General features: G+C 35.9%; 1 protein-coding gene across 4 annotated transcripts in view; it reads left to right on the top strand.

Moving 5' to 3' along the window:
• Positions 1-24,719, top strand: part of CAMSAP2 (calmodulin regulated spectrin associated protein family member 2) — a 93,667-nt gene that overhangs the window by 3,695 nt on the left and 65,253 nt on the right. For all 4 annotated transcript variants that reach the window (XM_082313488.1, XM_082313487.1, XM_082313486.1 and 1 more), the window contains exon 2: positions 8,720-8,979. In XM_082313488.1, coding sequence (XP_082169614.1) covers positions 8,720-8,979 — 260 coding nt within the window. The remainder of the gene's footprint in view (positions 1-8,719; positions 8,980-24,719) is intronic.

Genomic DNA, 24,719 nt, shown 5'->3' with positions numbered 1-24,719 from the left:
GCTGGTCACCTTACCTCTTTATAATACCTTCCACATAATAAAAACATTCTCTCCTCTCTGTTCTGCTGTTTAGACAAAACAGACATTTTTCAACCTTGTTTTTGTAAGTCAAGCTTTTTTTGACTCTGTGTTTTGGGGGTTCCCCCCCGTATTTTTTCTGTGGTCAGTTTTGCATGAATTCTGTACTTTAATTTAGATCTAATGGTCCAGCTAAACCCTTACCAGTACAGGGTAGATTTGAAAAATTACTTCATCTTTCCAACCTATAATACTCTCATTTATTCACTAGAATATGATGTTTGTCATTTTTGCATCAGCCTAGAATTGTTGACTCATTCAGTCTGTGATTCACTGCAGCTCCATATCTTTCTCTGCAGAACTACTGCCTACTCAGTTGTTCCCATCTTGTAATTGTACAGTTGTAGGTTCCTGCTTTGCAGCTATACTTATATAACTGCATCCTATTTTCAAACCACTTCTTCCACTTACCAAAATCATCTTGAATTATAATTTTGTCCTCCAAAATGCTTTCAGTTCCTTTGTAGCTTGCAATCGCTTCTCTAGAACCTCAGCTAGTATGAATGAAAATACTAATTCTTGAACCTTGAAGTACATGTTCTTCCCATTTGATAGGGGACCTCTGAGTACTCTTGGAAAATTGTTTTTCGGACAGCTTTGCATCCAATTTTTAGTTGCTAAGTTAAGACTACCTCTGACATGTATGATTCTGAGAAAATTATGGGAACAATTTTAAAGTTAAGTTAAATCTGTTGCTGTTCTACTATCCATATGACGTGTTATCCTGCCACAGTAATAAATTTCACTGGTTTAACGTGATTTTTTTTTTTACATGAATAAACTAAAAACTAAATAAAAGCTGCACAAGTCTGAGTGCTTGTCCTAAACATTGTTGTGAGTGTTTTCTGCGGTCAAAATAAAATAGTCCATCCACCGTTTAACATTCAATTTATCCTTCATAGGTGTCTGAAGAAATAGATTACAAATTGCACCATCTGCAACTAAACTTTACCCAAGAAACTTAAAAATAGCTTTCTCCTGGCGATTAATATTTTCAGAATTCATATGCAGCTACTTACTGCTGTTTGCAGATGTTGCCAGTAGAATCATGAAGGGAGGAAATGAACATTGTGTATCTGACAGAAACAAGTTTTAACTAAATACTCTCATCTGTTATGTTGGCTGTTGTAGGCCAGAACATCTTTTAAATCTTTTCCTAGCAGACCTGATTTCCTTACTTCTACTCAGTATGGCAGCTAGCAAAAAGTTGAACAAGAGTTTGGAGTATAAAAGTGAATGTTTGACATTTTTGTGAGGGGAAAAAAATTTTTTTCTTAATAGATTCCTTTCTATCACCTCTGTAAAATAGTTGCTGACAAATTGATACTTTGGTCAATCCTACTAAAATCAGTTGATTAGACTAATCATCTACTGAAATGGTTTACTTAGAAGTTGATCGTATCACTCCTTTCTGTAGAACAGATTTAAAACATAGTTTGGCTGTAGATCACTTTTTTTTAAAGTAAATAAATAAAATTCTATGAGCTTCTGGATCTATTAGGTTTGGCAGAGTCATCTGAAGTTGTAGACTGTGCATGTGCATGAAATAGGAAGTTAACAGTTGTCAGGATTCTTACTACATGATAGACCTCAGATAGGGTCGTTTATAATCTGTTCTTTCAATGACTTCATGTCATTGAGCCTATTCTGAGCCTATTTGTCTTTACAACTGAAGTGCCTGCCCACAGAATGTATTGGAGCTGACGAAGAGACTGTAGCCAAATGCTCACCTATGTCAGGTGATGAGGCGAAATGTATTTCTTCTACCTATACATGGTTTCTCTTTTACATTTGCTGACCATCATTGCAGTTACTACTGCAGATATATTTTAACTTCCTTCCTCTCCCCCCATGATTTAGGGTAATCTGTTGGGTTACTTTAGTGACTCCATGTTTAAAGGTGGCTCTCATTTGAACTTGAAGAGTATTTATATGCTGTTAATCAGGAACTTACCACCTTTTTGATATGAGATATTACATAATTTCTACAGCTAGCTGGTGGATTTTAATAAGCAAAACTGGATACAATTGCACTCCTGAAATTAATAACTTTTAACTACTTGCTTTAGTAAACCCAGGGCTCTGAATGAATGTTTTTGCTGATCATTCTGGAAAATGGGGCTAGAAGTGAAAAACCTTCACGACTTTGCAAGAAAAATAGAATGAGTTCTTCCCCCCCCCACTTTTTTTTTTTTTTTTCCCCCTTGGACAATACATTATTACTGGATCAGGTGGTAGTAATAAACATTTTCGCTATGGAGTTGACATGTAGTGTTTGAAATCTATTTGCTTAATGTAAGAGTTGTATAGTTCTAGCTTTTCCTGTGTGTTTTGGGTTTTTTGGTTTTTTTGGGGTTTTTTGGGTTTTTTGTGTGTGTTTGTTTGTTTATTGTTTTTTTTTTTTTTTCCCAATTAGAAGCAGTCTTAAACTAAGAGAACCTGTAAGCCAGACACCAAAGCAGATGTGTCAGCTCATGTCTGTCTAGTTATGGTTGGCAAAAAGTATTCTTTGGTTTAATAAAGTCTGATAATAGTTCAAGATGTAAGGGTTTCTCCCTAAATTTCTGAAACAATCTTTTGCCCTATTCCATAGGCTATTTAAATCATATCTTGACTGTAACAGTCATCAGGGTTCTAGCTGAGTGAGATGGGATTATAACTATACTGTTGTCTTTCTGTTTCTCCTATCTCACCTTTCCCAAAAATAAGTTCTGAAGACATCTATGTTAACAAGAATTGATCCCTTTATTGCCAGGGTTAATTCCAAGTCATTCTTTTGTTTATCAAAACCTCAATCAATACACAGGTTTTCGTAAAGTAGATATTAAACTTCCCAATTTTAATAGGAAATGCCCCTACAAGACAAATTCTGTATGCTTGGTGAGTAGTGCTTCCTGTTGTGCTACTGAAGACAGAATATTGGATGGGATAGTCAATTAGTGTGACCCAGTAGAGCATTTCTGATGTGATTCTCAGTGTTCAAAAAATAGCTGAAGTCTGGGTGGGCTATGAAGGTAGAGCCTGTGCATGTTTTTTCCTTGGATGTCTTGGGGTTTTGTTGTGTTTTGTTAATAAGGAATCCCTTACAAGAACAGAACTGCTATTAAAGCAGTGGATAGTGGTCTATTTCTGTGGCATCTAGTGGCAGGAGGGTAGGGTCTGTTTATTTGTAGTACTTCTGTTATGGTAAAGAATCTCTCAAGTTCACTTTAGTTAGGTGGACAAAGTTAAGAATTGTGATACTGAAATTCAGCCTGCCATAAATTTATAGAGGTTGACCTTTTAGATACTTGCCCCTAGGCAGAAGTATGCCTACTGCCTGCTAGCCAAGAACAATGTAAGTGGCAGACTGTTTCAACAAACGAAAAAGTAAAAATTCTTCTATAATATCAACTGTCTCATTTTGTTTTCCACTTCCTGATTAAAAGTCTTGTTTCATGATTTTTCTTTTTTCGGTAGCATCAGTTTGATCCCTGGATTACTAACCTGCTGTAAATCTTAGAACTGGAGTACTCACCAGGGCCCTTGAAGGTGTCTCCAAAATAAAATGGCAAATTCAAATGTCTCCCTCTTCTACTGAGGCAACTACAAAAATCCATCAAAAGCAAAAATAAGATAAATCATGCTTCTCTGACCTGTTTTCAGTCTTCAGACTCTTGACTTCCATGCAAGCTCCGTTCTCTTGTGCCCAAATGGCAAATGTGGCACCAGAATCCTTGTTGGCAAGTGGGAGTCTGCATGAAGTAACTTAACACAGTTACCATATGGCAAAAGCATACCTTTTCTGTCCTGCAGAAAACTGTCCAGTAAGATTTGGCATAAATTCATCTACTGATTTGCTCTAGGAAGTGGTTAAAGGAATTAGTCAGAATTTTCATTCGATAATTCTGTATGAAATCTTGAAGTCTTCTACAAATAGTTTTTATCCTTAATGTCTTTGTTGATTGACGTCAGTAACCTGTAGAGATGGAAGTTTTCTAGGCTGAGGCTTAATGTGACCTTGTGGCTCCCAAGAATGATGTATATTTTAATTAGAAAGCCCACAGTGAAATATTTTAACTTGTTTATATTACCCTCAGGAATAGAAAAGAGACCTTGTTGACAAAGACTTCTAAGCTTTTGGACTTCTTTAATGCAAACATTCATAAATCTGAAATTGTTCACTCTTATAAACTTGAAAAACTCAATAGTCGTGTCACTCAAAGGATTGTATTCATCTGTGTGGAAGTCTGGAAACATTACAAAAAAATGGTTTGTTTTTAAAGAAAGTGTAGACTTCTCACATTAATACAAGTAATTTTTTCCAAAGGAGGAATTCATACTCTCCTCCAAGGAGTAATTCACACTTACCTGAGCAGAGAGTTTTGTTTATAAAACAGCTTTTAAAGGTAAATTCAGGGGTGGTAGCCATGAATTATTTTTAGATGATTCCTTCCCTTTAAAATGGTCTGTTTAAATGGAAAGTTAAGTTACAATTCTATCTCATGGCAGGGAGAAATAATAATCCTTTGTTTGCTTTAAAGCTTGGAATAAGTACTTTAATTTTTTTTTTTTTTTCTTCTCTAAAGAGAGCATCTGCAGGACTTTTGAGTCCATTATAATTAATGGAAAAATTACCTGAAGATGTTGAATACTGTTTTAAAGTTAGCCTGATTCTTATATTTACATTATTGTTTTGGGCTAATGTATGATTTCCTTTTTGTCCTTTTCCCTGAGTGTCGAACTTGTACATTAGCTTCATTTATTCTCTTCACAGTTCAATATTTACAAAACTCAAAATGTCAAACTTGGGGTTTTTTTTAAACCCATACCAAGAATAGATTTCCAAAATTGAAACCTGTGGTCCTGTTGACAATTTTAGGAAAAAAAATAGGGTGAAAGCAGTCTCTGGAGATCATCTAATTTAACCTCCTGCTCCAAGAAGAGCTGGCTTCAAAGTTAGAAGTTGTTTCTCATGGCCTGGCCCACTCAAGTTTTGAAAGTCCCCATGGATGGTGGTTTCGCAGCTGGGTCCCCAGGCATCCTGTGCCTGTGCTCTGCTGCTCTTGCTGTGAAGAATTTTTTTACTTATATCCAGTTGTTGAAATTTCCCTCGCGGCAGCTCGTGACCACTGCCTTTTGTCGCTTCACTGCACAGTCCAAGTCCGTGTTTCTGAAACCTGCCCGTTAGGTGCTAGAAGAGCGTGGCTAGATCCTCCCACAGCCTCTCCAGCAGAAATACACCCAGTTCCCTTCCTCTCATCCATATTTCATGTGCTCAACTCCCTGAACTCAGCGTCCCCGATGTATCTCTCTAACAGGATTGCTGTACTTTGCCACAAATTTCAAGGTCAAATGGTACTTTATGGCAGTATGTGCAACAAGGTATTTCTTTTAAAACTGTTCATTTACTTCAGAGTTTAATCTTCAAAGGCTCTTGTCAGCTGGGCAAAGGAAAGGGACTGGTAAAATGCACACATTGGGAATTAGCATTAAGATTCTTCTCTGCCTAACAGAGCCGTTTAACAATCTCCAATCCTGCCAGAATTGTTATAAAAGGCTTTTGACCCTGTTGGTTGTTCTGGTAATCTGCTGAGAACTGAATGTAGCCTTGAAATACCCCTCCACAGGACTGCAGAGGCAACGCATGACAATTCTGGAAGGGCTGTTACTTTGAGATCAGTAACAGGAAGAGTTTCCTCTATGTCTAGCTGCTGCGCTTTTTTTTTTTTTTTTTTTTTTAAAAAAAACCCTATAACAAAAATGAGAACACAGTTTGAATCTTCTGTTAAGATCTATTCTGATATCAGTTTGATACGTGTTATAAATGGGGAAAAGTGTGTGTGTTTCTGTCTGTGTGAAGGGAACTCTGATGGGAATTTTTGTGAAGACTTCTGATCTTGTTGCAGCAGGGATTCCTTATTTGTGTGCTTTCATGTGTTTTGTTTTTATAAATTCAGAATATGTCTGTAGTCACAGTTTCTCTTCCTAGTCCCTTGTTTCTGTGTTCTGTTTCTCTAATAAATTTCTTTTCCGGTTTTATTTTTATGAACAGCAATAAGTTTCTATTCCAGATTTATTTTTGTGAACACCAAGGAAGTAAAAGAAATGGCATATATCTAATTTTGTCTTTTGCTGTATTTTTCAGAAGCAGAAATATCCTTTATAAATAATTATATTTGCCTTCGATAGTTATCATCCTAATTTTTTTTAGTGTATTGAGTTTCTTTTTTTCATTACTAAACCCCAGTAGTGGATATCATTCTTTCATGATAAATGCATTTTTTGCATCTTATCTTGTCACGTTAGGGTCTGTTTTGGTGATACAGAAGACCAGAAATTACTCGTAACAGGCGATAGGTTTGTTATTTCCTGTCTTTGGATTTCTCTTCTGGCTCAAATTTTCGACTTGAAATCTGTCATTGTCTTCAGTGAATCTAAAACACAGATGATGTGACTTCTGTTTGCGCGTAGCTAATTGCTCCTGCATCAAGAGGTATTTTTTTCATATGGGAATGAGGCTTTTTTAGGTCTTCTAAGAAATCACAAATGGCTTTACCTCTTCCTCCCTGTTGCCCCCCACCCCATCTGACTTTCCATATGATTCAAAAAGGGTGTGTGGGTTTTTTTGATTGGGTTGGGTTTTTTTTTTCTTCAAAAAAAGGCAAAATCTGCTGCTTGTGCATTGTGAGATATTTACAAAAATGTTTTCTCATGCTCTCTAGGTTGAGGAAATAGCATGAAGAGGCTTTAAAAGTTGGCATTCCATTCCAGTTCCATTAGAGAGGATAAAGTCATGATGAGGATTGAGGCCCTGATACCAAGGTGGAGATTGATCATGAGGGACTTCAGAAATAAAAAACTTAGTATTTAAACAGACAACGTATGGACAAACAGGGAAAAGAAAGGACAGGTAGAATTGAGATAAATGGAAATAATAGCTAGGGAAGGTATTAGGCTTGTATTGCAAAGGGCAAATTAGTTTTGCTGACAGTATGTTTTGATCTGTATTCTAAAGCAGAGCTGTCAGCTTTCTAGCTAAATTTAGGCTCCTGGTTTAAGTGAATTATAAACTATACCTCTCTTCCCCTTGGTATTCTGAATTGGCAAATAAGAAGTGATATCTTATACTTTTTTTACCATCTTTTGACATTTAAGAAAGTATGTGTTAATATTTCTCTCCCGTTTCCCACTCTATAATGCATATCTTATCCTTTCACAGCTAGAAGGCAGCTAGCTCTTCTTCCCAAAGCCCATAATGGAAGCACATGAACTGCAATAGACTATGTATGAGGAAGAAGATAATCTGTCATTATCTTGTGATGGCATGTTCTGTTTTTTCTCTCTCTCCTGCTCCACCCGTATTGGGCTGTTTGCTCCACCCTCTGCTTCAAACCCTGTCTGTTTAGCCATTTATCCAGCTGAAGGCAAAGGGGATAGGAACCTAGTGTTGCATCACTGTTTTCCTACGCACTTTTTTTCCTTGTAGCAATTAAATAGGCTTTTCCATTTAGGCTCAGGAAAAGAATCACATGCTCTTTATCCCATAAATGCTGTTGGCTTAACTAATTTTACAACAATAGAGAGTGAAATTCTTACACTGGGAAAATGGAGCATCTTGCAGTGCATATGTCTAGAAATGTGGAGTCTGAAACCATGTCTAAGTTATTTTCCACTTCGCTGGTGATTTAATTTTGTTTGATCTAGTAGCATATTTAATTTCTAACTATTACTTTTGTGGTAGACAATTATAAATATCATTTGCCTGTATTGTGTTGTGTAAAGTATTTGGAAAAACTGTTAGATTTTCTTAAAATCTAACAGTTAAAATCTCAGCATAAATCTCGGGGTTAAAATCTCAGCATAAATTTCACAAAATCTTGTATAGCTTTCTGTGGGTGCTAAGCCAGTTCATTGAAAAAGGAGGAAAGACACAATTTCAAGGGAGGTCAGTAACACAAATAGACAAATAAGAATTCAATATTTTCTCAGAAGGAAATTGATAATATTTGTTTCCTCTTTTTTCCATTATTTTAATTCCAGTAAAACATCCACGTATTTATGCTTAACTGCTGGATTGTGATTATTCTGTGATGTATGACCTTTGAAATAAGTAGTATAGTAATCAAATTTCTTTTGCATATATGAAACCTAGAAGGCTTGGAAGAGTGGAAGCTTCCCTTTTCGTCTTGTATTATTCTGTGCTAAAATATAATATTCCATTTCCATTTTATTATTGTAATAGAGACAGGGGTTTGTGTTTAAATGGGTGTTGTTCTGCCTTTATATGTCTGACCTATATAATGTTATGCCAAAGGAAATGAGAATGTTTGGGCATGTATTTGGAGAAGCCAAGAAATTTTAAAGTAATGATGCTGTAAACCACAGGTTGGCCTTCTGGTGTGACCTTTGCAGTATGGAACTCTTTGAATTTTTCTTATGTTTCTATTTATAGTTCAAATGTTACATTTGTATGCAATTTTCCACGGTGTTTTATATCATGATGACTGCTAAAGACTCTGGCCTTCCCTTGAATATGCTTTCTTTAGCATAATTTTGAATTCATATGTATTAAAAAAAAAAAAAACAACCTAATACTATATCTATCCTTTCTGGTACTGACTAATGCTTTTTTTTTTGTTTTGTTTTTTTTCCTGTGTAGAAAATGTTCCAGAAGAACTACGAGAACCATTTTACACAGACCAGTACGACCAGGAGCACATTAAACCACCTGTTGTTAACTTGCTGCTGTCTGCAGAACTCTACTGTCGTGCTGGGAGCCTTATTCTCAAGAGTGATGCTGCAAAACCACTTCTAGGTCATGATGCTGTTATACAAGCCCTGGCACAAAAAGGCCTTTATGTCACTGACCAAGAAAAGTTGGTGACTGAACGAGATCTTCACAAAAAACCAATTCAGATGGTGAGTGTCTAAAGCTTGTATGTTATATTTCTTCTGTTCTTCTGTGTACTCCCAATAACTATGTATTTATCTTTTAACATGCATACTATGTTGAAGTATTTTTCTCCAGAGTTAAATGTGATTCATTACTGGGAGGCTTATGATTGTTTTGGTTTATTTTTTCCATTTCCTCATAGCTGTCAGGGCAGGTGTATTTCCTCTGTACTAATGCTTGAAAACACCTATCATTTTACCTAGTTCAAGTGTTACGTTTTTAAATATAGCAGTGACAATATGATCACTTTGATTTCAGTTTTACAGCACTGACAGTGAATATTTCTGTGTTGGAAAAGTGGTTTGAAAATAGGTTGGGTTGTTTGGGTTTGGTTTTTTTTTTTTCCCCTCCTTAGAACTCTTTGGATAATAGCTTAAAAAAAAAAAAGTGTTTTTATGACATAGGCAATTCAACCTACTAACATTCAATAGTCACCAGTTACATATTAAGTCAATGTAAAACACACAACAATGGTATGTGCTTTCATGGAGACTTTTAATAATATGTCTTTGTTTTATACAACTGCTAATTAAAACATTAGTTCAACAGATTAATGATTCTTTTGCTAAGGTCCTAAGTTGTGGATTTTCTTCCTTGATTGGAGCTGAGTGGAAAAAAGAAATTGTCTGTAAAAAGGATGGCTACATATGGCCAATCCTTTCCTCTAGGTTGTTCATAAAATGACAGTATGATAGAACAAGATTCAACTATATTTAAAGTGAAGTATTTAACATTATTTTCACCTTTTAATTGTTTAATATTTGATACAGAAAATAAATTAAGTAAACATAAAGTATGAGACTACAAAGGTTGAGTTGACAACTTCCATTCTAATACAGAACGTAAGCTTGCCCATTTGAAATCACAAGCAAATTTTATTGTGATATCAATGGAACTAATGTTCCTGCTATACTTGAAGGTATTTATGGTACAATCTGTTTTTTTCAGATTAGAATACATTGGGCATGGGGAATAAAATATCTATTAGAGAAAGGACTTCTGTAAATTTTCTGTGATCCATTAGCAGAATCTAGGCTTCACAGTCTAGTCTTCCCAGGGTCTTTTTTTGTTTGAATCTACCCTCTGGAATTGGCTGACTGCTCTATTTTAAGTCCTTTTGATACTTTTATGGTCAGTGACCTGTAGCTGCTGGTAGAATGGAGGTGTGTGAAAATTAATACAGCAATGTTTTTATCGTCAGCTTATTAGCAACTTGTGTTTACTAACATGTAAGATGACTAACAAGTATTTGGCAGAATATGACTAGAGGGTCTCTCTTATTTGATCAGTTGGTATCAGCTGATAAGTTGCAGAGGCTTTACAGGTGTGACATCAAAGCTACTAATTAGTAATTAAGGACTTATTCCATACAGTATTGCCAAGAGGTATTAGTCCTCTTAGTTTGCATAAATGTTTTTAGAAGTGGCAGTAGTCACTGTGAGACAAAGACTAAATTCTTTACATCTGCTTTGTTTTTATTTTTTATTTGAAAATTCTTTCCTGCTCATAGATTGCTTAAGATCTGAAGATACAAATATTTCAACAGTAGTAATAAAACTAGTCAAGACACTTTTTCCTTATGATTAAGCTGCGGTCAGTGAATGCAGGTAACTTGAAATTTTGGCGGTCTCTTTTTTTGATCTTCATATCCTTTTTAAAAATGAGAGCTCAGCAAAGAACAAGTGGCATTTTAGTAAAAGCAGCTGTGGATAGCAAACAAAAGACATACAAAAGTGACACAAAATTTGCCGGACACTTGCAACAGTCATGGATGGCTTAGGAGTAAGGTTTTATAATGTTCACAGAAGTCAAAGTATTTACAAGGTTAAGAAACAAACTTCTTGACTGTTCATGTTTTTACAGAACTTAATTCTGTTCTTGTCGCTGAAGGAAGATAAGGTTACTGACTTGCATTTATGAGCCTTTGGTTTTCTCATTTGATTTTTCATTTCATGCCTTTCTAGAGTACTTGTTTTCTCAACTGACAAATCTGAAGAGATGCCTCTTATGTGTCAGTATTCTCTAGTTTGGTTTGCTGATCTTTAATTCAGTAATTAATGTTGCTTAAAACGCATTTCAATAGCAATTGTGTATTTCCCCTGTGCTTGAGTGGGTGTTTGTGTCTTTCTTTTGTGTGTTGTTTAGATATAGTCCAGCAAGTAGTTATTCAAGCATCGGTGTCATAATAATTGACATCCCTGGATTCCTAATCTGCCCAGGTCACTTGTCCACACTCCAGTACCAGCAACAGAGGAGTGTACTGATGCTGTTGAGTTAGTTCACAAGCAGCTGGGCTGTGACAATGCGAGGGAACGCCAGAGTGGAAACAGAACTGGCTTGGGCAGAAGGGCAACCGTGTCTAAAACAATTGCTACCAAAGAAATGGCTGTGAAACTGTAGTCTCAATAGTAATATTCTGAGCCCAAGAGTTTTAATTTGTCATGCCGTGCTCACGTCCCTATGCAAGTTCCCAGCAGCAACGCTACATTTTAATTGGGAAGTCTCAACCTTTTTCCTTATTATACAATTAGCAAAGTTGGCAGAGAATTTCAAATCTGGCTGTTGCAGTATTGACAGAGTCTTAAAATTATCCTCTTGATGTCTTCTAGTACCTTTTCCTAGTGCTCCATATGTCACAGTTTCTACAAGTCTTACGAAGTAAGATGTTTATCCTGTTTTAGAGCATGGAATGGTTTCTCTTTTTCAATTATGTAGAACAGAAAGTTTGCATATGTAATTAACTCATACGTTCCTCTGGTAGACCAGATTGTGTTAAACCTATGGTCAATCTAATTTTGAGTAATTTAATAGAAAATAGTATGGTAGTCTCTCTCTTTGCTAGCCTGTCTTCCCTGTAAGTAGGGGAAAGACGTTGCTGTTTGTTAGAGGATGTTTTTTGCTATCTGCTCAGATGTACTGTGTTTCTAAAGCTGGAAAGGGGTGAGTTATATTATAAAATGAAACTATGGAAAGAGATTTGAGTATGAATATTTTAATTTTACTTGTGATTTATAATACATGTAGCTGCGGTCAACAGACTTGAATTCCTTGTACTCTGTTTGTAGCAGTGATGGCCGTGGTGATTAATTGTTGATTTACTTCGCATGTGACTACTTACTAATGCAGGCATATAAAATTTTTTCCTTCTTTGTTTCTTAGATAGCTATAACTGAACCTTTTTCTAGGAAGCACCTTATATATCAAAGTCTTTGAAAAGTCTAGGAGATGGATGTGTTTCTTTACGCACTGGGGTCAGGATAGATGGTAGTTTCCTTGTTAGTCATGACTGACTTGGCTGCATTAGTATGTAATTTAAGAAGCCGCAAATTTTTGTGTTTGTATGTGTATATCTGAATATACATACGTGTGTGTGTGTGTGTGTGTGTATATATATATATATATAAAAAAACTGGTTTCCTCCAGTGGAATGGGACTAGGAAAGAGTCACTTCAGAAATTAACACACAGTAACAGGAGCAAAGGCTCCTCTTAAAGCCTCCCCTGTGTAGGTGTATGGAAGTCCATGTGGAGCCTGGTTTGTTTTAGTCTTTCTTATGTTTGGTTTGTTCACATGTCTTTTATTTGTTTTTTCTGGTAAAACTGAAAGTTAGGTTATTCTTTAGGCTTGTTCTGATTTAAAAACTTGTAATTGAAACTGTCTGTTCCTGAGAGATTGCATCTTGCGATAACACTATGGAACTATTCAGTGGTACCTCTATTTCTGTTCTCCATGTATTGCAAGCTATTAAAACTTAATGCTATGTTTATTTTTGTTAAATCTTATTTGATAGGATCATCCTGTTGCCTTTATTTTTAGTAGGGGAGCAAAAGAACCAAATACCACGTTATTACTCTCCAGGTTGAAATTTATATGATCTTGGCTTTGCTACATTAGACTTTAAAGAGTGCAGAAATAGTCTAGAGCATGGAATTGAAATAGTGTTGAACCAAGAACCAGAGTATTTTTCTCCTGAAAATTATACTTCAGGTCAAGAGTACAAAAGGAATTGCCTGATGCTTAGAAAAGTTTATGAAAGCCAAGTTGCAAAAATATGAGCAAAGCTACTTACTTCAGTTGGCAAGTTCCAATGGCATTAAAAAAAATAAAATCTGTCTTAAGCAAGCACTTCCATATGGAAATGATATGTGAGATTTTGACAGGCTATAGAAATCAGAAATAGCTTAAGAATTCAGCATGGTTCTGATAATTATGCAATAATTTTGTTTTAATGCTTCCAGATATAATATGCATAGATCACTGTTCAAGTCAAAATTAACTTTTATATTTCCATGTTGATTTACCTTTTTTAAATTTCACATTTAATGAGCCAAACTGACTTAAACCTTCAAATGTCAGGTACACGAGAGGAGGGCAATTTGGATTTTTTCATATTTTTTCCTCATATACATGTTTGATCTCTTTATGTTTAAAAAGCATATATATATGTTCTTACAGGAAGAGACTTTTAGACAAGTTTCTGCATTTTGCCAGTCATTTTATGTCAACTGAATAACGTATTTGACAAGCCCAATCCTTTTATGAGAATTCTGATATTTAATCAGGCTGGCCATTTTGTATTCATAAGCTGGTGATCTCTTTCAATTTGCCTCAAGTGGAGGGAAGAATAAACAGATTCAGTGAGGAATTAAGAAATGCTTTCCCTCCCCCAAGTCCATGCAATGCACTTCTACCATTCGGGGAAAGGAATAAAGAATCAGCATCTTAGTTCTCTGCTGCCTGAAATGATCTTACAAGGTTGGGGGGGGGGAGCGGAAAAAAGGCAGTTGTAGATATTTAGTTCTTAAATAAACAAGAAAAAGGCTAGTGAATACCCTGTATATAAATACTATCTCCAGGAAAATAAGCCATACTTTCAAATATTTCTTTGTCTCATCTTCTCAATATGGGAAAATATAAAAACTGTACTAAACATAATGCAATCAATAAGTGTAACTTTTGTGTAAATTTGAACTCTAATTTGGAAAAATACTATTGCAGAAAAATGTCAACCAACTGAGCAGCTACCTTAAACTTACACCTATGTATAATTATTTTTGAAAAGTACTATAATTAATCAAGAAACATTTAAATCCTCCATACAATTCCACAATTGTCAGCCAAGATGCAAAGTGAATGAGAGGCTCTAGCAAAACTCCAGCAATAAGTCCGTAATATCTGGTAGGATTATAATTGTTACCTTCCTAATTCTGAGATGTAATTCGTGTGTATGGGTTTTTAATATAAAAAGTAGTGTGCTATCATCCAAATTGTTTATCCATTTAGCTGCAAATTACCTTCTTCCTTGAAGATGTCTTTTTTGAGGAAATCTGGCAATAATTCTCTCTGTAGCAGTTTGTGAACCTGGACCATATCTGAGGTATAATTAGGTGTGCCGGTATTAGCTTTTTAGTAGTAATCAGGAGCGTGCTTTTGAGGCAAATCTCCATATTTCCCCCCGTTACTGCACTTCTGGTTTACATTGTGGAGTCATCTCAGGCAGCACGAACTCATTTTCCTTCAGCAACTAAACTGAAACTGAGGACCCTAGGAGTGCGCCTACGGTAGCCCACCTGCCAAGGGGTACTCATTTCATTGGGCTAGAGTAGAGCTGATTGAAGTGAATCCCCGAAGAAGGGAGTAGAGGCTATTCCTGGGACCTTTGCACCAGTTTTGCTTTTCTGTTGTGCAGTACTAATTGCTAAGTTAGTCATGGCCAGAGAAACTTAGGTGGAAGGAAGGGGGATTGATACTGCTGGTTTTGTACCTATAGCCAGAATCTGCATCTCTTTCTGGATAAGATAGCAGACAATAAGTGGTTAACTCGTCCTGCAATCCAGATTTTCGGTCTCTCTGACAGACTGCGTTCATTTGAAATGACAGTCCCTCTCATCAGAGGAGTATTTATCCTTGATGAAGGACTCCAGCAGCTCACCCAGTTGGCTTGCAGCTACATGCTGCAGCCTCTGCATTTTCATGCTGTAGAATTCCTTTAACTCTGTAAGGCAACAGAAAGTGTACTAAACACTTCATAGAACAAAGAAATAAGATGTGACTTCTGCCCTGAAGAATTTTTTTTCTGGTTTTAGGCATGATGTAACAAGTTTCCATTCCTGTCCTATTGTGAATTACTTGTTAGATGAGGACACTTAAAAAGAATTTTCAGTTACTTGACTTGAGCACATAGATACCATAATTTGTTAGTTAAAACACCAGATTCTAATATTAACTGACTTGTGATATTTAAGCATCTTTCATAGTATGATGTTTCACAGAAGATTAAAATACTAGGCAAATATAGTGGCGAAACAGAACTTGAGTTTAGTCTAATGTGCCTCATAAAAGCAGTCAGCTGTGGCTTTGGTCTGGGATAACGTAATCTTTAGATGTTCCATATTTTTTGCTTGATTTCTGCTGTAGGCACTGGGTTTCAGACTCATCTCTTCACGCACGTTCCTTCTAAGGTTCTAATTTGCTTGAAAACAGTGATTCAGTATTTTTGCTGGTCGTGTGTCAGATATACCATCTCACGTCAGTCAGCATTGCACAAACATCTGTTTGATGTAGTAAAGCAACGTGGATACCAAGCTCCCTCAAGCACAAGGTGTCAGTTCACGCTTTGGTCACAGTAACTGCTATAACTCTTCATAAAGTTTATTCTGCTCTTACCATTTTAACTTATAACTTAGTGTCCTGTTAGCTTTTTCTCATGCGACTAATGTTGACTCATAACCTGGGGATTTTGTTTTGCCTGCTGCTTGTTTTTAATTATGATTGTCTTGTATGTAGAAAATGCTTTTGTCTGTGTCATGTAAATAGCCGCAGTGACTCGGGATCTGTTCTATGGTATGTTTGTCTAGAATTTAGCATGCGCAAAACAATTAAAGGTTATCGGTGTGAGTCATACTAGGATTTGTTTTATTTCTGTAGTTTTCTGGGACTGAGGAGTGTATTTAATCTAGGCCTGCTCCTTTTCTGAAACTGAACTCTGTGACTGATTATTTGCTACTAGTGCCATTCTTTTGCACCGTAAACGATTAGCTTGGCTGCAGTCAAATTGAGTTGCTTCTGTGTTTCTCCGAGCCAGTCAAAAGAAACTGTAGATGAAATAAAATTACATAATTAGATTGTTCTGTGCCTACTTTCAGTCATATGTATCTTAGCCTACAAATAGCTGAAAAAAAAATTGCAGTAAAGGACCGTTATTTATTAGAAAGCTCTCTTGTGGGAGAAAATAGACATTTATTCTTAGAGCACCAGTTCTGAAATCAGTTTAACAAGGACTGTCTGCAAATAAAGGTAGGAATTAACTCTAAAAGATAATGTAGATATCTGTATCAGAAATTTGTGGAAGACCTAGGTAACCAGAAAGTTCTCTGCAACATCCTTAGGGTTTTCATGGAGTGCTGTCTGCTCAACTTGGGCAGCAAGTGCAGAAACTAATGGGGAAGGTGGCAGAGCTACTGACACCAAAGTTATGTCTGTAAAGAATACAAAGTAGGAATTCTTTGCTGGTCCTGTTCCAGCAACTCTAGTGCTAAAAAAGTGATCCCGTCCACTTGCTTTCATGTTTGCAACTCTCCCCACAAAAGTAAACTGAAAGCCTTCTATGTTTCTCTAACTTTAATTTTCATTTTCGTGAATTTTTTTCTTCCTGCATCCTTAATTTCAGTACAAAAATCTATGTAGGATTTTGGTCTTTTTCAGGGTTCTAGCAATGTAGCTGGCATTTCAGATTTGTACCATGAAGAATCCTTGCATGGAAAATAACAAAATCTGATTGTTCTTTTTGATAACTCTTGTAGGATTCATTTCAGTTGTGCAGAGCTATTGAATAGACTGTGCTGCTTGTAGTGCATTGAAAGTGTGTTCTCAGAACCACCATGAAATCCCTGATCTATACAGGACTGGCTTTACATTTGACTTTGCCAGGTGAATGTAGTAGGCAATGTTCAGAAATAGCAGCACATTATCTCATGTTTATTTTAATATAAAATTGTGGCAATCACATTTAGTCTTTTACTAAAATGAGGAGAGAGTATTGCAGCACACCTTCCAATTGAGGTACGTAATATACTAAATAAACCAAACTGCTGCTGTTGGAATGATGACAGGAAATAAGGTGGATGTGTACCTCAAGAGAAGGTAGTACCTCCCAAAGTCCACTCTCATGCCTTTCATGAGAATATAAAGCAGTGCCTCATTATTGACTGTTGTCTGTCTTGTTCGATTCCTTACTAATTGGGAAACACGGAGTGCTGTGAGGGCTGAAAAAAATAGTTGGTATTCTTCTGCCTTGAGCAAACTGAAGTTTTGAACCAAAGAGTTTCTGATTGTATTCTTAGTTAGTGTTCCTTCTTATGCTGCTGTTAACCGGGGGGGGGGGGGGGGGGGGGGAGAAAAAGTGGGGTGGGGTGATTTAATTAAAAAACAAAACAAACAAACAAAAAATCCAACCAAAAAAAACCCAACTGAAAAACAGACCAAAAAAAACCCACCACTGCTGGAGCCCAACAAGGAAAAACAGTTAAAAGGAGGTATAAATTATGAAAGAAAGATGGTGTGAATTAAAGTCTGAAGAATGCCACATACCATGTAGATCATGCTTTCTAAACAGGTCAGGAAGTATTTTCATTAACCTTAAAAGAAATACTATTTTGTTAAACACAGTTTATGAACATTTTCTTCCTGTTTCAACAGCACTGTTAAGTAGTGTGGTTCATGTTGGTTTGCTGCTGTGAACTTTCTTTGTATCTCTTTAAATATGTGAAAAAGGTTATTTAAATAAATGTTTAGGAATGGTCTTACTTCTGCTAGGTTAAGTATATTTTGGAGTGTATTAACTAAGCTGTTTAGAAAAAGAAGAATCTATGAATTATTTTACAGACTACCTAGAAAGTATTTCTTCATCAGTTAGTTTATTTAAAATATGCCGAGAGAAATCTTTCTTAATACCCTTCTGCTGGATAGGGGAAAGCTAAAAATCTTGCATGGTTGTAGCAGGCAGTTACTTGGTTAAGAGCACTGCTTTCTTCCTATTATGGAAAGTAGTGAGCCACTTTTAGCAGGAGGTGTGGGTCTGTCATGTAAACATAAGGAGAGTTTCACTACCAGCTCTGTGTAGTACATACACACGGGGACAAAACCACACTGACTGTTGAAGGAATACATTTTGCACTCCCCATAATGCAGCAGCTGCTCCAATATAGTACAAAAGAACGCTGCTAATCTGCATTTGCTAATCTGCACGCATAAACCTGGCAATCTGCCTGCACTTATCAGCAAAGAGCATGCTCTGGCATCACAGCAGATTTATCATTACATTAAAATCTTTGTTCTTACAAACTCTGTGGAATTTAACAACATTATGGGAATTTTTTTTCCTGAAGTTGAATGAACAAAATGTTGTAAGGTCTCCATACTACGTCTAGTCTTTTTGTTTGACACTTAGGGAAATGCAGTAAATAGTGGTGCACTTCAGTTATTTATATGAACTGGTAGGTTTTCTATGAACTATTAGATTTATATGAACTAGTAGGAAATTGTATTACCATGCAGAAATATATCTCCAAATCACCCAAAACAAAATCCAATAGAATTGGTCCTATGTAAATAAAACAACTTAAGACTTGTATTAAAACATTATCTGGTAATTTGTTAAACTATTGAAGTTATAAATTGACTGTAATAGTGTTCTTTAACAAATTGATGGTCTGCTATAAATGTGGAAGATTTTCAGCTTCCCCACATCCGTCAGAAGGTCATTAGAAAGGGTACCTCACAGTACAATATATTTCTTTGCCTTCCCAAACCATGAATCTAAGACCAGTGGATAAATAGCAAAGTCTACATTAGAAAGAGGTCCTACACCTTAATAATTTTTAGAAGACTGGAAAAAGCTATCTTTATCGCAATTTATATAATCATCTAGCAGTAGCTAGAGATCCAAATCAGTCAGTTGTCAAGACTGATGACATCTCTCAAAAGCTGAAATGGCAAGAGCTCTTTATAAGCTTCAAGTTGGGTGTTTGGAACACAATTTAGAACACCTAGTAGTCAATATTTATGAAATAAGTATATACAACTTGAAGTGTGTATTGAAAATTTTTTAAGTGTTTTGGTTTGATAAAGAAGTGGCAGGTTAAAAATTATGAGCTTTAAAAGAAGAAAAATTACAAGAAAAGCAAAATGAATATGTAGATATTGGGTAAGCATGTAATAGTGGATCAGATTAATTTTACATGATGTAATTATTAAATGTATATAGTATGTAATATGAAATCTCATTATATAGGGACACTTATGTTTCTTAAATCTGAAATTGAGGTATCTTATTATTAAAGGATACTAATATATTCTGAAGTATATTGAACAGTAGCATTTGGGCAACAAACCTACTGCAGTAGGTACCAATTAAGTGCAGTTGAAAACAGCTAGAAAATGCAATCTGTGTTATCAACAGCATTTGTTGAGAGGTTTAGTTACAGAAGTTGTACCACCTTACTCCCTTTTTACTGACACTGGCCTGCTAACCTATAATTTATAAATTAATCTTTGGGGTTTGGGGGCAATGGGGGCTTTATTTTGCCGTATCAGCAGTCAGAAGAACCCTACCATCAGAAAGTCTCCTTTTGCTTAAATTTCTTTCTTAAATTTTTTCTGCAGTAACAGCCCATTATTTTGTGCTGTGTCTACTATGAACATGAAGAACAGTTTATTCCCTTCCTTTTTGTAGCAGCCTTTTATATGTGGGCAGGTAATGTCTCTCTCGCACTTTGTTTCCCAAACCTTATCTTCATTCCAAATGTCCTCCATTTGGTGCCAGTCTTTCTTGACAGGTTGCGCTGAAAACTGGACCCAGGATTCTAACTGGGACCTTGTCAGGGCTTGTAGGGCACAAAGGGTACTGGTGCATTTTTTTTGCAAACTGGAGTCTGCAGTTGACGCACACCTGTATGGCAGCTGCCTCTCTTGTGGCAGCATGACATTAATTGTGTGCTCGTGTTCAGGTGGTTATACTCTCTAACCTCAAATTTCATCCACTGATCAGCAATTTACTTAGGTGTTCTCCACCCTGATGCAAAAGATTAATACAGACTTTTTTTTCTGACTGTCTTCTCCATCATATTAAGATTATTTTGAAACTGAATATACCATATATTAGTGACACATGCTTTGGTGGAAAATACCCTGTGCTTGATTTATCTTCTTAAGGGCATGCTGTCAGGGAATAAACATTTGTAAAAGCTTCCTGGGCTATTACATAGAAAGAATTCTGTAAGTCTGTGGTATGTTTCTGTGGTATTGTTTTGTGAAGGCAGCCAGCTTTTGTAAGGAGCTCAATTCACTTTTCAGTATTGTGTTACATTAACACCTTTGATGCTCTGTAAAAAAAAAAAAAAAAAAAAAAGGGGGTGTGTGTGAAATACAGGACTTCGTGGGGTTACATCCTAGTACATAAAAGGAAAACAATGGAATGGACAAAATGTTGAGGGGGGAAAAAATTCGGTTCACAATTTTGAACAGGTTTTACTCTTTTTTTTTTTTTTCTTCCCTTACCCCTCTTCTTAACTCCGCCATTCCCAAAAGCAAAACCAAACCTGTCTAATGATATTTAGAAGTTCTCCGTAAAGACATGTTTGTGTATGTGAAGTTAAAAAAAAAAAAAAAAAAAGATGTGACTGCCCATAGAAAGACTGTAAGTTAATGTAATTCAGTATATCACTTTGTCAGAGAAGCCTCATAACTTCTGTGTTGCTGAATTCTTTATGGTAAAATGTATCTCGTAGGTAGGTACCCGCAAAGAATGCGATTATTCTTATTAACTTATGTGGTTGGGAAGTAAAATAGTATGGTAATGATGGAGTTGATGAAGAACTATGTATAGACAGTAGCAAAGAACTAGAGAGAAGAAAATCCAGATGCTAAAAGTCCTACTCAATTTACTTGCTGAACTTGCTATCAATTTTAGTATAGTAATTAGACAATAATGGCATCAGTCAAATTACTCCAGTGTCTTCTAAGGTGTTATGGTGTCCCCAGGTACTCCGCAGTATGTTTTTTCCTTTATTGTTAGTTAGCATCATTAATTTCTCTAAGTCAGCACACGCATATGCCTGAAAATTCTTATTTTTCCAGGTCAAAGCTTTGGGGAAAAACCAATCCTGCTAAAGTACTATCTATTTTCAAAAAAAAAAAACCAAAAAAAACCCCCTATATGCCTCTAGGCATTGAGGGATAACTTGTCTGGTTTTCCCAGAACATAGGGAAACTGAGAACTTATGTAATAGACTACATGTGGCTTGTTGTTATTGGTTTGTACTGATTATGGGGGAGGGAGAAGGATAATACAGCCTTGCTTGTTCAAACAAGATCTGATGTCTTAATGACTTAAACACAATTATGCTCTTATCGTACATATGGCTGTAGTGTCAATTATTTTAGGTTCCTTTTCTCAAACAACTTTAAACCTTTCCTTTACTAGAGAAGATAGTACCTTTCTGATTACTGTGGCTTGCATTTTTTTTCAGCTAAGGTGGGACCTTCCATTTCAATGTGGCTTATTTGATTCTCTTACCCTCCCAAATTTAGAGGGAGAACTGATCACTTTACTCCTCTGATTCATCTTCTTCCTTAACTACCTTTCCCACAAATTTTGCATTCTCTTCAAACCTGATCCGTGATGAGTTTTCCTTCCAGACCATTGGTAAAAATAGTAAGAGATGGCAAGCTGATAATTCATCCCTGTGGTGTTTCTTGGAAAATGCACCTATTTATTGCTGATTCTGTGCTGCGAGTTGCATTTTTCAGATTAGTTGACCAGATTATAAATCAGTTTAATGTATCCAGCATTAAAAATTCTATTTAATCAGAATGTATTAGTGTCAAGCTAGATGCCTTGCACTCATAATGACAATCTGAAACTTTTCAGTTACAGTTATAACTGAATTTAAAGTGGCTTATATTTTATAAGTTCATGTTTTAATTAGCATTATCTTTTTTTTTTTTTAATAAATCAAGCTGCTTGTTGACTCTGAAATTATTTTGCATGAGATCAGAAGAAGGATGTGGGGCCTTAGAATTATTTGTATTGTCTGTTGACTTTCAAAAAAAAAAAAAAATCCATTGTTTCATTTCTTCTAGTCTTTTGGAATGTCCCCAGTGTTCTTAGAGTTATGGAAAGAATAGCTCAATATGTACAGAGAGGTCCTCTTTAAATCCTTTGTAATTTAAAAAAATAATATTTTTTCTTCCCGTATTTGCTCTAGACTCTGAGATGAAGATGTATGCATGAAATTGGCAGACTTGCAGATAATCCAGAGGTTATTGATAATTAATATACTTTTTTAGAAGACAGAATTAGAACTCTCTTGAAAAAAGTGAAAGATACTAGTATCAGCTTGCAGGTCGCTATGTATACTTGTAATAGAATTGAGATGTTTCTCTGTAGGCCATTATTTCTTATCCTTAAACACAATGAGTGTCCTCAGTCATCAAAGAAATGAGCTACTAGCCATCTTTTAAAGGCTGAAACCTTGGACAGCAGCACAAAAGACTCCCAGCACTTACTGTCATTTAAAAAGGGGGTGATAACTGTATGTCTCTCCTGCCAGTTACATCACTTTTTCCTGTATGAAGCTCTTGGTTCATAGTTATTTTTACATAATATTCTTCTTAGCTACCATCTTGATGAATAAATTAAAGTTAAAATAATGCAAGAGTGTTTTCATATTTTTTAAAATATGTTATTTTTTTACTATATTGTCCCTTTTGTTGTCTTATCCAAACTGTAGTCTTCTAGATCTTTTTTTCTTTCTGCCAGTTATTTTATCTGGAAAAATACCATTCTTCCAGTATAACCACTGACTAAATTTGCCTTTAAGTTTTCCTGAAGGCATACACTGCTGATTTCTTGTTCTTCGCATTGCTTCTGTACCTTTCCCAACCCTTCTTTGAAAAGAATTTAAAATATGATCTGAATTTGCAAGTTTAATCCCAGTCAAATTATATTTTGGTTTTGTCTTTTGTTCCACTTACGGATGGCCTACATCAATCTTCTGCTGGTTATTTATTTTACAAATTCTTTATTGTACAAGTTCTTACAAGCGTATTGGAGATAGCTCCTGGACTAGAAGAGAGTGAGCCAAATTCACTCCTTTGCCAAAGGAAAGCTGAAGTGCAGACCAAATAGCTATGGACTCTGATGAGCCTCCTTCCTGAGCCAGCACATACTGAGAATGGTTCAAGAAGGCACTCAGGATGTAGGTTTGAGGAAAAATGGGAGAGATTAAAGGTCTCAGGATGGGAACTGGATCTTTCAGGAGACTTAAAGTGATGGCTGGGCAGCAGGAGAAGTGAAGTTACTCCTCAGACTGGAGCACACAGTCCATCGGTCCACAAAGCTTTGTTGTCATAGAGCAACTTAACTTCTTTCCACTTTCCTCCTTTTCGTTACCAAAAGATAAGCAGAGTCAAGTGCTTCGAGATGCTTTCTGAAAGTGCTTCAGTTATATTATCCAAAGGGCATCATCAATCTGTGACAACCCCAATAAAGCAGAGACCTCCAGATCTGTGTGTGGGCATGGTGTGATAAAGCCTATTGCCAGGAATATCTTTTTCCAGAAGGATGATAATTTTTTTTTCTCCCACCGCATAACTCCCACCTTTCCTCCTCTGCTTCTTGCAATGGCATCAGCGTACATTGTACTTTACAGATTAAAATAATACATTGCTAATCTGTTGGCAACTAGACATGCCATTATCTCTTACCTTATTGTCATAATTTCTGGGGGCAAAATAATGGATTGTGATTAAAACAGGAAAATACTATACTAAAGAAAATTATGGATTACAATAATTGACCTTTTTAAATTTTATTACTTAATGTTAGTCTAGTTATACATTAAACTGATAACTGATGCCAGTTGCTAGTATTATCAGTGATAAAATGTTTAAGCAAAGGTTAGCTTTGAGAAGTAACAAGGTGAAAATGAAGTTCTGTGGTGCACAGCTCAGGGAAATGCCTTCCTTTGAAAAGCGTTGGGTTGCCGTGCACTGTATGAGGGGGAAAAAACCTTTTCTTCATTCTTATGTTTTAACTGGCAAAGTACAGGACCTACAGAACAAGGAAACTGCTTTTCTTTACAAATTTGACAGTAAAGTATCTTCAGGACTTTCTTTCATTGCACTGCCAGCAGCATTGTAACTAAAACAGTAACAGATAAGGGTCACAATTTGCTCTTCTCTAAGTCCTTTTCATTAGAATAGCAGGTTGATAGAAAGATTGATTGGAAGTCTTCTGTTTACAGAATAACTGACACTTTCAAATGGGAATATTTGTTGAGAGCGTCAGAGGCTTTCAGAGAATTTAATCTTAAAGTATTGCTTGAGTATGAGAAAAAAAATCTTCCAGTGGGGAGTTGTTTTTTTTCACTAAACGCTGTCTGAAGCCTGCAAATATAATAAATACTGTCTTAGGGTATACATTTTCCCTAAGAAAAAATAATGTTCTGTAAATCTATATGAAAGATGCTTGAATTACTAGAAAATATAAATGAATGTGTATCCCAGATTTTATCTATATTTGACCTGAAATGGATATTACCAAACTTCTCAAATAAGATCTACCATTAGAAGAACTAATTTAAAAATAACAGGATTGTACTTTGTCTGGCATTTTAATGTGACAAATATTTTAACAATTGCGCAA

Source organism: Platalea leucorodia (assembly GCF_965183815.1).
Source record: "Platalea leucorodia genome assembly, chromosome: 5".
In the NCBI taxonomy this organism is placed as follows: domain Eukaryota; kingdom Metazoa; phylum Chordata; class Aves; order Pelecaniformes; family Threskiornithidae; genus Platalea; species Platalea leucorodia.
The sequence above is the reverse complement of the archived record's forward strand: the minus strand, read 5'-3'. Positions and strand labels throughout refer to the sequence as shown.